A 16,794-nucleotide genomic window follows, 5' to 3' on the forward strand; every position below is an offset into this window, starting at 1 on the left:
AATATCTCAAGAACGGGTGCAACTTCAGAGAGATACTTAGTTTGAAAGGTTTTGTGCACACACAGAATTGAAAGCAATGCTACTCTATTGTGAATGGCCATACCTACTGTAGGAAAGGTGTTCTTACAGTGGAAGCCATGTTTTACTATTGGAACAAATAAGCCAGGATTTGGGAGGGTTTTCTAGGAGTTTGAAGTAGTTTCAGTGTTACACTCACCTTCTCCTTGGAGCTTCCTTTGTAGTGATACGCAGAGGATGTAAAAGGATTATTTGCTGTTGTGGCGCAAATGAAAATGAGTTTAGGCCTCAGAGAAAAAAAAAACCTGATGTCTGTAAGCATTGAGGATGGTGGTTTGTCCTTGCTGGGGGAAGGACTGTTATGCCAGTGAAGGTCTTCAAGTACGTGTCCTGTGCAACCACAACAAAGTGTTGGAGGAAATGCCTTTCTATGAAAAGCCTACTCAGCAGAGTTGGTATTGGAAAGATGCACTCATGATTCTGCTTCTTGATATTGCCGGGTAACTTGACTGCTTTTACATTGTTGAACTAAGAAATCATTCAGATATGTGTAGGGTACCTTCTACTCCTGTGAGACAGCATGTCAAATTCCCTTGAACAGTGCCAAAAAGATGCTCCCCTGGCTGTGGATTAGGGCTTGTGTGGGGAATTCTACAGCTGTTGTCTGATCTGTTCCCTGAGAATTTCTCCGGGCCAGCTCTGCGGTGTGAGCACCACCAGGGCCCATACCTGCTGCTGCTGCTAATGGCTTTTGCAGGCAGCAGCAGTGGTGTGAATTCGAGGTGATTCCTGCCAATTTCCCTGCTGCCCACAGGATTGCGTGAGCAGCAGGGAACTGACAGGAGGCTTGTTCCCTGCACTCGGCTGCTGCTTGGCAAAGCCATTAGCAGCAGCAGATACCCTGCAGCTCCCTCTGTGCAGACTCAAGACAACATTGCGTTGCTTTGCATTCGCTCATATTTGGATGGTTATCTTTGCATTCGTGGAAAGTACAAACCTGTTTTTCCAAATAAAATCTTCAGGTTCGAAATATGTGGTGGCCTCAGGGTTTTCCTTTCCACCTTCTCCTATATGTTTGTCAGTTTAAAAATTTCTTATTCTGGGTGGAATAGGTTTGTGAGCCATTGGTGAGAGAATATATTCCTTTAGGATGTTTTATTTGCATTCTGTCTCACTCAGGGGGAGCGGTATTTTCAGCTTGCCCTTATTTTGTAGATGCTGGACAACCTTTGAAATGGTTTTCATTGCGCATGATGATTTGCATCCGTTCAATCATTTTATAGCTGTGCGTATTTTCGAATCATAAAATTATTACCAGAATAAAAGAGCTCTCCTGAATTAAATGGCTTTTGTTGCTAAGTACACAGAGATCTTGTCCTCTGTAGTGCGAGCGTGTTTCACGTTCTAATCTCAAAACACTTGTGTTGCTTTCCAGTTTTGTTTTTTGTGACAACGGTGACTTCCTTGATGAAGGTTTCATTACAGATTTATCTGGCTTAGAATGGCTGGCTGGTGCCTTCCTGCATCTTCATGAATGTCATTTCCATACGGTTAGAAATGCCGTAGCAAAATTTAAAAAACCCCATGGTCTGAGATTTCTAGCAAATAGCTTAATGTTTGTGCAGTGCAGGAGACAGAACTCGGAAGGGATAGTACAGAGCAAGACGCGGAGGAGCCTCGTCCAGCCCAGTCACAGTTCGACAGTAAGAGCGTAGTAAATGTTGTTGAGGAATAAACTGGGAAGCAGCTTTGAGCTCTGAGGAAACGTAGCAAAGAATCTTTGTTTTAAAAGAATAAAATATCTAAAAAGAGACCGTTAAAGGCTTCACGAAAAAGCCACCATTTCTGGAGTACCTAATTAATAATTAAGCATTTTTTGTTTGTTTCTTGCTGGCCCAGGAATGTTCAAGAACAGACCAATGTAGCATTACTAGCTTTAGCAGTATTTGGCTTTTAGAGCTGAAATTATATCAAGGGTACAGTAGGAATATTTTTTGTTGTTGTTGAGCTGATCTCAAAATGTAAAATGGTTGATTATTTTGCATTTTTACTAAGACATGAAATAATAGCCCTAAATGATCAATAATAATTAATTAATAATTAAAATGATAAATCCCGGTAATGTACTATAGTTACTGTAAACATAATGAAAAAACATCTTGGCTAGAGTTCTCAAAAGTAAAATTTAAATGTAGTAATTGTCCTTGTGATGCTGCTGCATATTTACAGAAATATCCCTGAATTTAAGTGGTATTGTTAAGAAAATAATAAATTTAAAGTGTTGGTACCACTACTGTTTGACAAGGAACTTAATTTTGAAATTAATCTTAAATAAAAGTGAAATTATCTTTTAGAGTAATGACAGATCTTAACAATCTCAAAATCTTTGCCATATTTTAAATTTTCTATGGAAAAACATATTTCTTGTAAAATAAAGGAATATGCATATATTGAGCAAAAAAATCAAGTTCCAATCTTTCTTCGTTCTTGAGTGGGCTTTTGAGAATCAAGGGTATTGCTAGGATGGAGCTGTGCTGTCTACAGCTTCTTCTTTGGTTTTTTTTAAAATAACCTTGCAAAAACCCCAATCTTCTTTTTGGTTTTATTTGATACGTTCACAATACGTATTTAAAAGCTTGTCTGATTTTTTTAAAATAGCACTTTAACCCAAGCTGGGAACGAAGAGGCGCTTACCAGAGAGCCGTGTCCCGAGGAGGTCTCCACCGCAGGGTCCCGCAGGTCTGGGCAGGGGCAGAGGGATAAAACACAGCACTTCTTCCATTTTCTGTAGGAAGCAGGGAAGCCTGTCAGCAAATGTTTATAGTCACGAATACCATCTTATAGTAATGAAGTAAATGCAAGAAAAATAATAATTTAAAAAAAAAAAATAAATTGGAGAGCAAAATCTGTTCGCGAGGCCACAGGCTGGGATTCGGCCGCTGTCCCCCCGTGCCCTCCCCCGGGCCGGAGCCGCAGGGTTGCGGTGCCGCGGGGTCCAGCCCGGCGCAGCGCCCGGTTCCCACGGTTTTCCAAGGGAGCCAGCCGCCGCTGTGGGCGGCGCTGCGGGCGGGGAGCGGGAAGGGTTAAAGCCGATCCCCGCGGGGGTTAAACGTGGAGCCTAATGGAATAATGACGGGTAGCACCATCTGCTGGCCTAGTTCCGCGGGGAGCGGGTCTAACCAGCGCTAATATTGGCGCTGATGCCTTTTGATGCTTTGTGCGTTTCTTTGCGCGCTTTGTTGGGATCCGGCGGTCCGCGCACGGCGGGGCCGGGCCGGGCCGGGGGCGGCGGGGGCGCGCCGGGCAGGGCGCGGGGATGCTGCTGAAGCGAACGGGAGCTCGGGGAGGGCTGTGCGCGGCCCGGCTGCCGCTCGCTAAATAGGCCATTTAGCAATCTTCTCCCCATGCTTTTCTCCTGAGCACTGCCGGGGGTGCTGGAAAAGCGGAGGGCAAGTCTTTGTCTGACGCCAAAAATGTCTTCAGTGAAGAGGCCGAGAGGAAGGGTAAGTGAGAGCCTGAATGAGTGGGAGGAGGAGGGGTTCTTTGGGCTAAAAGGCTAATGGGATTGAATAACCTTCCTTATTACTGGCTGCTGCTGCGGGAGCCGCATCGCCATCTTGAGCTGTTCCCGAGCTGGGTCCGGTTGTTTGTTCCAGCCCCGGGGCTTTAAGGTGGCATCGGGAGCGGCCCCATCCCTGCCTCCCGCCCCCGGCGCCCATGAGGCACCTATAGAACATGTATCCCGGGAAGTGCGCGGGGTTTGGCCAGAAAATGTGTTTGGAAATTCCTGGTGGCTTTTCTTCCTGCTCTAGGCAGAGGCGCATTTACGGGTGAGAACGTAACATAACTGTTATCTGCTAGGGTTTTGTGTTTGAATAGGAAATTCTTTCCATTCCTCAAAGGGGGAGGGGAGGAAAGCAAAAACATGTCTTCTGGCTGGCTGCAGGAGAGGCTCATCGGCCCCGTAAACAATTCTGCGTCCATGAAACGGGCGTTAAAAACCCGAAGATAAAAACAAGTTACGTCTTTTATCCAAGGCACGGTGTGTATGTCGATCTAAATAAAAGGAACGCTGCTTTCTGCTCTGTCTATGGATATAGAACCGTGTATTTTTTTAGTTTTGGTTTTATCTTTTGTCTGTTTTTTAATCTTGGTGTTGTTCGAGCATCTGTTGTGTTCATCACCAAGTTAGTCCTGTAGATCATTCGTCTGCTTTAAGGTAACTGTGGCCCTGGTATCCTGCCAAAGGCAAAACACTGATGCTGTTACCGTCGGGAGCTCCTCGCTTTTTTATCTTTTTACTGGAGGTGTTGGACGTGTGTGTGAAATGTATGGGAATGCTGCAGAGGTTAAGGATTGGTTTCTTTAATTACAGAGGTGGAGAGAAGGCTGAGAGCATTTCAGAAGGATATTTTTTACTGACTTTGAGTACTTGGATTGGTTGTTTAAAACCAACAATTGATGTAGTTATTTTGAAACCCACGCCATTCTGTGGTATAAACTGAATTCCTCGTTTTTTGTGTCCTCATAAGTCCTTGGCAGTTAAAAATGCATATCCCTATCAAAAATGTTTGCACTTTATATTTTTAAAATAAGGGGGATTTAATTTACTTTTTCTTTCTTTCTACAGCCTCCTTCCAAGAAGACTGATGGTTCAGGAGCATATACTAAGTTGCAGAATACCCAGGTGAGGGCAATGTCTGAAAAGAAGCAGAAGAAAAAAACAGACTCGGAAAGTAAACAAGAGAAGGCGAATCGCATAATATCTGAAGCAATTGCAAAGGCAAAAGAGAGAGGAGAGAGGAACATTCCAAGAGTAATGAGCCCTGAAAACTTCCCCAGTGTTTCAGCTGAAGGAAAAGAGGAAAAGAAGGGTAGAAAAGTTAAATCCAAACCAAAGGATAAGGAGAGCAAAAAGCCGAAAACTGGTTCCTCAACCAAAATTAAAGAGAAAACAAAAATTGGGTAAGTAGATTAAAACATTGTCTTCTCTTCAGACTGTAAATCTTTGATTAAAATGGAAACTGCTTACTGATAATAAAATGTTCTCCTCCACTGCCTACACAAAATTCTTCTTGATTAAGTCCATGTGTGGACTCTCTCATTCAGGAACAAGAATGCTCTGTTTTCTCTTTAGATAAAATCGCTGTAGGAGTGTCCTTTTGAAAGGAATTATTTAAAATATATATTCTAAAATATTCTGTATTCACTTTGAAGCATAGACCCAAATATCTTTTGTCTAGTTTTGTAATTCATTCTGACTCCAAACTAAGTTTTTCTGGTTTAAAAATGCTGTCTTTAACAATTTTGTCATGTAGCTTCAAAAATACAGTGTGCTTGATAAACTGCAGAGGGAGAAATTGGAAGTTTAATGAACTTGTAAGCAAGAGAATACTCTTACAGGTATCACATGTATTAAAAGTAAAGCACATACTGGAAAGATTAAATTCTAAGAGCTATGTAGTCTTCACTGATATTGGTTTAATCTGCTCTCTTAAAAATTTTGCAGACTCAGCTGGGTCAAGCTGGGTGGATCCCTTGGGGTGAGGAGCTTTTGGAAGGCTTTAGGTGTTTGAATGCTCCAGGGGTTTCAGGAACTGGCTCATCTTGGGACTCTAGAGCTCTAACCTATGTTGCTTGTGTACTTTTAAAGGAGAGTGCGTGATTTCCTACGTCACAACTTGAAATGGAAATCTTAGCTAGTCTGATTTTTATTTTTTTAAAATCCATGCTCTTTTTGCAGTAGCAGAAATATTAACTGGCGTATCTCTCAAATTTAAATGTCTCATATACATATGTATATTTTAATGTATGGAGCAGAAATGAATGCTCGTTTAATCAGCCTGTATCTGCATATTCTTTTTTTCTTCTAGCGATCAGTGCTTTTCTTACATGTTTGAAGTAATTGTTTAAAACAATTTTGAGCAGTTATCCTGTGGTATGAAGGTTACTGCTTTATATCCAACTTCATTCTTAATGTGAACTTTCATGGTGTTAATTTCTTTCTATTTCATTTATGTGTTGGCATATGATGCTGCTTGTAAGTGCACTGAGTAGTGCTTCCTTTTCTTTTTTTCTCCATCTAGTTTAAGGTGGCATTTTGGATGTGTATTTCCAAAGTTGATTTCACTTTCTTGTTTCTGAATTTACTTGTGTTCTTTCGTGGGTCTGTCTAATCAGAAAACTTACATGGTTGTTTAGGTAGCGTCAGTTTCAGGAAACCTTGTGGTTCCTCCTTAGTGTGGTTTTTATTAGTTCTTTTGAATAATTGACAAAACCTGCCAAAATACCATTCTTATGATATACTACATAGTTCCCATAATATTTCTACTGTTTTTAAATTGACAACAACAAAAAAGTAAACTGTTAACTACAGTTTACGATTTTGCACTCAGATTTGTCTTGGTGAAATGCCTGCTGTGCACATCGCTTGGGATCACTTTTCAGGATTTCATCAGACTGCATCAGTTGAGAAAGAAGCATTTCTCAAACTGTGTTTTTAACCATGGTGTTTGTGTTTGATGCAAAGTACATGTAAGCTGCTAGAGGAGCTCCCATTTAACTGTGGTCAATGTTTCATCGTTTTGCATTGAGCTGGGAAGGTTTGCCTCCCCATTATTTACCAGTTCAATCAGCTCATGCCCCATAGCACTCTCCTGACTTAATCATGCTGTCAGGTGTTGCTGTATTGCTTTCCTTAGGTGGGATACAGACCTAAAGGTGTAGCAGTCAGGTTCTGGTAAGGAGCTGTGAAGAGTCTTCTAGAACCACGTATTACAGATTTCTGTTCATATTCACAGAATTCCAGTTCATTTAGATGGGCAGTAGCAAATCAAATGCTTTGAGACTTTCAGATACTTCATTTTTGCATCCAAACAGATTCATGTGTTGTGTTGAATTAGCACTATTGTATATTATTGATATAAATACAAAATAGTAACTGTTTAGCAAAGAATAACACCAGGGAATTCGCAGAACAGCAATTGCAATATGGCCTTGATTTTTTAAAAGACTAATCTTACCAAACTGCTTTCTGTGCAAATGTAGCTGCTGATATTATAGCAGAATAATTATTACGAAATCACTGTACTTGTCTTTTCAACCATGGTTAAAAAAATTAGTGATTAATAAAATACGTTTTATTCAGAGAAAACTAAAATTAAATAATAAGGAGTTTAGAAAACTAAACAGCTCTTGTAAAGGTTTTATCCTATCTGCTGTTCTTAAAAAAATATTTCTTAATGAGTCTAAGCACATCCTTGGAATTATTGTTAAGTTAAAATAGAATTGGGTCTTTAAGCGTGTGGGTTGCTCCATTGATTTTTTCGTTACCTTAAAATAAACTTTGACTGAATCTTGGGAGAAAATTTTACTATGCTAAAATAATACCTGTAAAAGACAAGTGCTTTATTGGGCAGGAAGGGAAGGGAAGATCTCAGTTCAATGAAAATGGTTTTCTCTTTGGAAGGAAAGATTTTTGCGGTCTGTTTAAAATGGGATAAAAAAGAATTAAAATTCTTTTTTAATCAATATTGAGAAAAAATTATAAATATATAGACATATTTGTGTATATGGCATTCCTTGTATTTAATCAGAAAATGAAATCCCCTCATTTTTTAGAAAGACAAATAAACAATTTCCAACTGTTAGAAGCTATTATGAACTAATTTTTCTGCAAGCATTATAGTCGTGAGTGAAACCTTGAATCCAGTAAAGGTTTACAATGAAAAAAAAAATGAGATCAATGTACCTTTTTAACAGTAGTGGAGAATTTGTTTGGGTGCATCTGCTGTTCCATTTTAGGAGTTCTACTGCGATACGTCCATCCCAGATGAATACATTCCTTTTCAGTCAGGGTTTTTGTAGCAAACTCATTGAACTTACAGGAACTGTTAAATCTGTTGATTCAGTTCGGGTTTGGAGTGTCAGAGCAATGCAGGGGGTGATGCAGAGTTGGGTGTGTTTGAGAAGATCTGAAGTCACATGTATGTTTTAGGTAACTCCTGTTTCATTTTTGCAGGCCAACAGGCAGCTGATGGAGCTGAAACAATAACAAATAAGTCGATTTTTTTTCCTTTTTTTTTTCTTCTGAGAAAATGTTTGAGGAACAGTTTTGATCTGGTCTTCCATATCTCTGCTTGCAACCAACACAGCCTGGTCAATACAAGCAGAGTTGTATCCTCTGTAGCCCAGCACTCAGTAACAGCAAACTCTTACTTAGATTGTGATCATAGACTTTGACCCCTCACAGAGCTTTTTTTGTCTGTGTAGCAAGTTCTGTGTTGCTCTGGAGGTGGATTTCCGGAGTTACAGTTGAATTTAAATGCTGCTCCTGTACAGCTGGAACACTAATTGCTGAACAGACCTTGATAAAATTGCCTGGTAGCCATCAGTCAAAAAAAAAGTGCTTGAAATTGTAATACAACACAGCTTTTACTGAAATTAAGTAGCTCTCAGCTGGGATCAAGATGAGTTTCAACTACTGTGCCTAGATTTAAGGGGCAGGATGATTTTTAAACAGTTCCTGTTTGTTGCTGCTGAGACACTCAGTTTGTGATGCCGTGAGATCTACATGTACATGAAAATTTGTAGCATGATTCATTCCAATTTATCATTGCTAGTTAAAAATTGCTAGCAGTTACTTTCTAGGCAAGCTATAGTTTCATTCTAAAAGTGAGGGTAAAGGTTTTATTTCTCTGAGCTGTGAAGACAGAGAAATAATGCTTATTGGTTTTAGTCAAGTCTGTTAGAACTGGATTCTGTGGTTAGTAAAGTTTCTGTGCCATGAGAAGATACATGACTAAATTATATTATTACTGAGAACATTGTAAGGGTATGACAGAAATTAGTAGAAGAATATATGTGTGATATATTTAGTATTACTAAATAAGGTTAACCAATATGCTTTATGCATTGTTTACTGATTAAATTAAGTCTTCAAAATTTGCTTTACAATTTCTCTGCAGACAGCAGAGCCACTTTCCATATCCTGGCTATTTACCAAGGTGTGTTGACATTTAGGAATCTGTTTAAACTTTTTCATATTTTTGCGTAGAACTTGTTTCCATTTATGAGCTTTTTCTAATTGATTCTACTGCTTCCATCTAAGGTGATGCATATTTAATCTAAAAAGTCTACTTCTTACCACTTGATGTGAAGAATTATGAATTTGTGAACATTCTCTTGTTCAAAAAAGTAGATTGGCATTTAGGTTTTATAGCTCTCAACGTATTCCCACCTACTCAAACATAAAATTAAATATCACAGCCCTGATGAAAAGCAACAGCTCTGCACTGGTGATGTAAAGGACAATATCAGTTGAATACATTTAGGTAGTTTTTTTCCTAATCACTGCATAGTTTAAATAAATAAGTACCCCAAATTCTAAGAACTCAATTTACAAATGTTTGAGTCAGAGTGGTAGTCTTTCAGTTCAAAACTGCTGCCAGAAATGGCTGTATTATTCTGTGTGCTAAAAGAGCAGTGGTGGATTTTGTTCATTAATCTTTGAATTACTTAGCAGTGAATCCAGCAAGTGGGATGTGATCCTGTGCACTGCTCAAACAGTAACTGTCCTTGTTGCCTTGAACCTCGAAGGAGGTTTCACGAATACTGTTTGCAAGCGGTTTTAGTACCCAGGACCCTGACAGATAATCTTTGCTTGTTGATCTGATAGTGTTAAGATGCTTTGAAACCCTTCTAAACTCAGGTAGCAGCTCAGGAGACGTGGGGAGAGGGGTGGAGAGCAGGTGGTTCACCTGTCACACTGATGCTGTACTTAGTGTAAGAACCTACAGCTTGGGTCTCCAGGGAGGCAGATGCTGGCTGTCGACTTAGTGTGTCATGCCAGTGAGGCAAATGCTGGTGAGCAGCTCTGCGGTCACAAGGAGGGGCTGCTCGCTGAATCTCCGAGTTCTCTTAGATCTCTAAAGGTCAGTATCTTGTGTTGTGATTAAAATGGCAATAAATTCAAGATTTGATCATCCTTCTGGGATGTCAATGCATGTGCTGAGCTGTGGCTCAGCAGAGTTTTCTCTGTTCCCAGGTTGTAATTTTGATGTATAAGTTGAGTCTAAGTCGCATCATCTAATGTTTCTGCTGCAAACTGTATGAATGCAAAGTAGTGTGGCCTTATCAAATAAATAACTAAACATTTGTTCGTTATTTGGCATTATTGTTTCAATGTAGTGTGAGCTTGAGCTGACTGATGGTTCCAGGAAGACCATTGGGAGTGTTTTAAAAATCTGTGCACAGTCTAGAAGTTTTTCATTTGAAATACAACTGGAGAAGGAGACAGTGGCTAATATTACTGTGTTAGTATTAGTTATTAAACATATGGTAAAAGGATAAGAGGAAATGGTTTCATACCAGCAAATCAACTCTCATTCAAGAGGATACAGTATCTTGTCAAGGAAGCTTCTACTTTATATTTTTAGCTGAATTTTTAGTGATAAGGAATTCCTAATACTGTTGATAACGTAGGAGTTTTATTGTTAGTAATTTAACAAAGTGCTTTGGCTACAAATAATAATATCTGAGAGGTGACTTTGGACACTGATAATTAGTTGCAGTTTTCTGTTTTGGGGAGGTTGAAATAAAATGATAAAAGCCAGCTGTACTTCCTAATTCATATTTGCGGCCTTTTTCTTTCTATCCTCTTTAATATTTCCTTTTTTGCTCTTTGGAAGGCTTTGAAAAGTGTTTATCACTTTAAAGCCGTTCAGAGTACTGACAGTGTTTCCATCATGTTCTCTGCTATGAAAGAAGGGGAATGGAGCACATTCTTACTGGTTTTCATTTATAAGAAAGAAGTTGCAATGCTCCTCAAATAGTAGCTCTTGGTAGCTCTAAAGCATGGTAGGAGTCCTAGGCTAAGCATCAGAAGTAATATTGGCTCATGAGAAATCTTTTTAAACCTTTTTTGTTGTGTAAGTTTCTCAACATCTTTAGTTTTTAATTATAGAAGAAGAAAATATGTATTGAAGAAATCTACAATGTCTAATTGTTGAAATATTTATAGATGTTATGTAATAAGATAAATATAAATTGTAAAAGGCAAGAGAAAGTGTAATTGGAGTGGAGTCTGGTGATATTATTTATTCCATGTCTACAGTGTGCTGTTAACTTTTCATAGAAATAGAATAGATAGTTTCTGTTCAGAACAGTTTGTTTCAGGGTGGAAAAGGGATTTTAGCCAAGGATCTTTATGCTTTCATGCAGAAATTTATAAACTGGCAAGAGAACTTGTTCGCTCAATGAAAATTTTTCACAGAATTGATCCAGTTTACAAGCTTCTGAGAATCATTGTTTTCACATAGCAGATTTTTCTAGAAGCTTTTGGCCAAAATATGAGCAGATTGCATCTTTGCTGATAGAAATGTATGAGTTTAGCACCATACTGTTGTTCAGCAACTTTTGATAGCAAGGAGCATTGTGATTCTGGGCACTGGATCAGATAGAAGTGAAAGTGTATTTATTCCTCTCATTGGCACCATATCCGTATGAAAGGATAGAAACATTCTGATCTACAGCATGCAGAGATGTTCAGAAAATTTCAGGGAGATGCTTGTGAAGTACTGGGAGTAGGGAATGCAAGCTCAACGCAAGACACAAAAGCTGGCAAATGGAATATTGTGTGTAAGGCTGCAGGGGCAGAGCAAGAGGGTGAACCCAAGGAGGGACTAAAACGAAGGAAAGGAGAGGAACAAATGTGCAAGGGAAGATGTAGCTAGAGCAGTCTAATCACATCATATCCCATGTTCTAAAACAGAAGGTCCTTAAAATCCTCAGCTATTCAGTGGATACCACTAGAACCCATAGAAACCCCATATCCCTTAATCTTGTGCTTCTTGGATACTAAAGCACCCTTGAGCCTGAAATAGCAAACAGTAGTGCATGAGGTAAGATTGGGCTGTGCTTGCACAGATACAAATGCTTAATGTAGCGACATGCATTTAGGGATTGTTTTAATTTACATTTCACAAAAGAGGATCAAACTTTGGAACAGATTGCCCAGGTACCTACCAGCTGTCAGCCTTGGAGATAAGTGCAACTTAACTGGGCTGAGCAACATAGGAGAACTCTGAAGTTGGCTTTGAGTAGGGACCACAGGTCTTCTGAGACCTCTTTCAACTTGACTTAAATCTTAGCACTTGCTTGATTAAAACCAGTTATCCATTCAGTTATCCTTTTTCTTCGGAAGAATTTAAGAGCAGGGAAAACATATATTGATGCTTCCTACCATTTTTCCAAACCCTAAATGTGCAAACCAGGAACTTGGTGGGGTGGATGTTGTTTCATGAACGATCTTCCGGGAAGTTCTCACTCATGAGTTTACCAGGTTTCCCTTTGAATGCATGTTAAGTTTTAGCATTCAGAATTCCATTTAACGACAATTTCAGAAGGTCAATCACAATGTGCCTCATCTGCATAATTTTGGAATATATTAGCTGATTTGACATATTAGTGACAAGTGCTAATGTAACACTTAAATTTTATGAAACAAAGTGAGATAAAAATGGAAAAAGTGATTATCCAAGTCCATCACTAGAAAGTGTCGTATTGGACAAATATCAGAGAATGCAAGTCTTAAAATAAAACCGAAGAAAAAAAGAAAGATTATTCCTAATCAGAGCTTGAAAAGTGAGGGGGGGAAAAATGCTCAAACTAACCTTGAAGTCAGTAGGGAAACCACTGTGTTCATTGCTGAAATTATTTCGTGTGATTATGAAACATGTTTTCTAAGTAATAATGAAACTGAGAACACCTAATGAAAAGCCAAGGACCAGAATTTACTTGTGAACAAGCAGCTCTGTGATTATGCTGACTACAGCTTCATTTCAACCTGCATCCATCAGTGCTGTTCACTTTGTGCTAAAAGTGAAAAAACCACTGGACTGGAAAATCTTCTGGGGTTTTTTAGCCTTTCCACTGAACATACATAGTGATTAAATATTGAAAAGCAATGAAAATATTCATTGCTTCTGAAGATATACCTGCAATCTTTTGTAAGCCATGTTGCTTAAACTTTCCGCAGTGTTTTGGTAATTTTAGGTGCAAAGAGAAGTAAATGAGTTGTGTTTCAACCATTACATTCTTACCAATAGTATTCTCATCAGGCAGCCAGTATACGTTACATTGCTGTAGAATAACTTGTATTGTCTATATAAAGTCTAAAATCTTGTTCTTAATTTGTTTGTAACGTGGCAGAAGCAGCTTGTATGCTGGAATACTTTCCTCATTTTCTGTTGCAGATCTGATCATAAAATACTATATGAAATACATATTTTAGGACAGCTCTCTGTCTGTGATTTTCTTGAATAGTTTGCCATTATTCTACAATTATGGCTCTGTAAAGACATTTAAAGAAGCGTATTTGGCACATTTCAAATATGGAAAAATATTTTTACAGCCTTTAGTTAGAAACAAATATGACAAATTGATACCGTGATTTACAGTGTAATCTTTAAATCTAAACAAAGAAATAATTGGTGCTTTTTCATTACAGTTTAACAAATTTATTCAGCGCAGTGTATTCTTAACACAATGTGGTTCTTAACAATGATGGTTATGATAGGTTCTAAGATTACTTACAGATTTTGAAACTACCAGATTTTGGATATAGCTTTTTTTTTTAAGGCCGAAAAAGGATTTGTTCAATTCCTTTATTTTTACAATTGAATGACTTATTTAAACATGAAAGCTTTGCATTTCAGATAGCTTTGAGTGTTTTTTAGGTTGTTCCCCACAGTTAATCTTTTTGAGTAAAAATAAGGGAAGCTACATTTAATAATGGTAAATTTTTTAATGATAAATCATTTAGTGTTGTCATCTGCAGTTGATATCTCTGCTGACTTTGTGTAGTTTACCATTGTCAGTTGGTTTAAATGTTGGATCTTTGTTTCTCATGTAGAGATTTAAAATGTTTATGATAATTAGGAATTGGTGATAGCAAGGTAACTGTAGAGAAGCTCACTAACACTAGTGAGCAATACTGTCTGCTGTAAAGTATTTGAGACCTATTACTCATTTTTCAGATAGTGGTGCTATCTGAGTTTTGTGTGGACAATACGGGAATTTCTAGTGATTTGGTCCTGAAGTTACACACACTGGTGTACAGCATTGACTCAGGGGCTGGGGCTTTGTTTCTGGCAGAAAGCTGATCATCACACTGGGCAAAAAGCAGAAAAGGAAAAATGAATCTTCAGATGAATTGTCTGATGCTAAGCAGACCCCACAGCGACCACTGAAAGATGAAGACTCACAGGTAAGTAGTTGGTATTCTTCCTTTAAAAAGTTCTGTGTGTTATGTCTACAGGTCTTTTTTCCTCTCCCTCCAGAAAGTTACACTTCCTTTGACACAGTGACAGTTACTCTCACACATCTGTGTATGTCAGGTAGAACTTTTCATCATCAGCCATTTTTCTTAGTTAAAAATCAGAAAATCCTACAGGGTAAAATCCCTTTTCTGTATTGGGACATCGGTGCCCTGCTTGTATCTGTTTAATTTCAGTACAGAAGCCCATAGATTTGAGACTGTAAGTCCTTACACTGAGCTGGCAGTTAGAACTGATCCTCGCTTTGGCCGAGTGTGAAAATGCAGCGATTGCCTAACAGACAGGACATTTATCAGTGAAGCTGGCTCTTTGAGAAGTTTTAAAAGGGTTTTTTCAAGCTTTAATGTGGTTTTTTCCTGAGCTCTGCTTCTGTAGAAGCTGAAAGAACAGATTTCTTGCAGTGTTGGATCTGAAGGCAGCAATGATCAATATGCTGATAGGCTCTAGTTGCTTGTGGAATACTTTTGAAGGGAGTGCCAGATGAAGAATTGAAGTGGTCCAGTCATTCCCTTAAGGAATAGCTCTCCTGTAACTTACTTTCTGCAGTTTTTCCATAGACTGCCCTGAAATAATAGTAATGTAGCTAATTATTTCTACAACTTGTGCACAAAGAGGCATGAACTGTTGATAAGAGATTATATTCTATTTATGTGTGCATTAGTAACAGAATTATAACTTCTTGCTTTAGGGCAATCTCCAGTAAAGTAGGGTTATGTGCTGGAAATGCACAGGTTTTTTTCCTGTGGCAATTTCACCCACAGAGGTAAAATCAGTATTCAAAATAAGATGCTGTTGAGTAAAAATTAATTGCGTTAGTTGATGATAGTTGTCAAAAAACAATTGTGAGATACTGAATTGCCCTCTGGTGTTTCACAGATAATAATGCTGGAGGGGAAAAGGGATCAGAAGCCATTTCCCAAAATGAATTCTCATTAACTGAAGTGATAGCTTGTCTTAGGTAAAGGTTACCTGAAAGGATCTATAACTTTTCAGTCGTGTTCTGTTATCAGACAGACATAAATTTGTAGGCCAGCAAATGTAATATAAAGGACTGAAGATCAATTTTTTCCTGGGCATATCATGAAACCAACTGCTCGTGGTGTGAAGGGAAAAGAGGGTAGGGATAATCAGGAGTGGCAGGAGAGAGAACTTTTACTGCAGAATGTTACAGCGTTGCCCTGCTCTCTTTGAAGAAACTGGGGAGAAGCAGGAAAGACATAAATCGCTTTACTTCATTAATTAATTTTCTCTTCAGTTTTCGAACCTGTTCATGATTTTATTTTCAAAGAACTGTTTCTAATTTCTGTTGCAAATAGCTGTTTCGAAGCTCTGGGGGGCAGTTTTAGGCCTTTTTTTCCCCCTAATTCATTTTGCATGCTTAGTTTCAGATTAAGTGTCTTCCTCAAATAGATTTTTTTAAAATTATTTATTTTTAGTGCGTGATGCTACTTCATTTTATGTCTTAGAGCCATTTGTTTATGGCCATAGTTCTCAGCTCAGGGGAATACAAAAGTTTTCTTCCACACTGCTCAGATTATGTATTAATGTGTTGGAGAACATATGTTGATGTTTTGCTAATCATTTCATACTTAAGGAAAAGACATAGTGAGAAGAGTTGAAAATGCCAGTTACATAATCTTGCGTTGCTCATGTTACCTGGTTTGTTTGGGGTTTTTTAAACCTTCTTCTGTCAGCAAACTATTATTGATTTAAGTTTAATGTGACATAATTGTGTGGCTTTACATTAGAAGTTCCTTTTGGTGATAACACCCAACGCCACACACACTTCATGGAAGAACAGCCAATCTGCATAACTATGGAAAGCTCATGAAGGAGCTTCATTTTTGCAGTTTCCCTGGAGGAATGCTCATTCCCATTGTTTGACTTGTACTGTACCCTTCGGTTACTGCTCTGTACTGTACTGGAGCTGTTAAAGTACAGCTGCGTCTGTTACCAGATACCAGCCAGACCAAGGGCTCCATTAACAGTCAGGGAGAAAAGTTCCCCTGCTGCAACCTCACTGTTACTAAATATCTGCTCTGCAGAAGCCAGTGTGACCACAGGATTTTGGGGTTTGTCCTATTCACAACTTGTTCTCCCAACTGAGTACTGCAGTGTAATATAACATTGCAACCTGCAGTGGATTTTCCTGCACAAAAAATGCGCTTTTCTGTGTAGTTCAATATAATACCTTTTTTTTTTGTAGAGACTGTTTTGTTTTGCTGTTTTTATTTTTGTGACCATCAGTTCTCTAAAGCAGATTATAGTGTTTTCAAATGTTAGCTGACTAGTTTGATACTGCTATTTTTATCCAGTGAATCCAATTTACAAATTAATCTTATGGTTAAATAAGCAGTGTCTCATATATTGGTACTGAGGGGTTGGAAATGTTATGCAATATCCTAATAATCTTAAGTATTTGAAGCTGTGAGTGAGAAGT

The 16,794-nt window shown here is 38.5% G+C and overlaps 1 protein-coding gene across 6 annotated transcripts in view; it reads left to right on the plus strand.

The window, feature by feature from the left end:
• The window catches only part of CHD9 (chromodomain helicase DNA binding protein 9), a 77,417-nt gene that overhangs the window by 20,769 nt on the left and 39,854 nt on the right, over positions 1 to 16,794 (plus strand). For 3 of the 6 annotated variants that reach the window (XM_066194269.1, XM_066194272.1, XM_066194271.1), the window contains exons 4-5: positions 4,649 to 4,983; positions 14,173 to 14,284. In XM_066194269.1, coding sequence (XP_066050366.1) covers positions 4,649 to 4,983; positions 14,173 to 14,284 — 447 coding nt within the window. Of the gene's footprint in view, positions 1 to 3,348; positions 3,522 to 3,671; positions 3,849 to 3,910; positions 4,061 to 4,648; positions 4,984 to 14,172; positions 14,285 to 16,794 lie in introns of those variants that run through there. The other 3 variants (XM_066194273.1, XM_066194274.1, XM_066194275.1) reach the window with 3 other exon arrangements.

The sequence above is a fragment of the Chamaea fasciata genome, unplaced genomic scaffold (assembly GCF_029207755.1).
Source record: "Chamaea fasciata isolate MVZ Bird 193981 ecotype frontalis unplaced genomic scaffold, bChaFas1.0.hap1 SCAF_12, whole genome shotgun sequence".
NCBI lineage: Eukaryota > Metazoa > Chordata > Aves > Passeriformes > Sylviidae > Chamaea > Chamaea fasciata.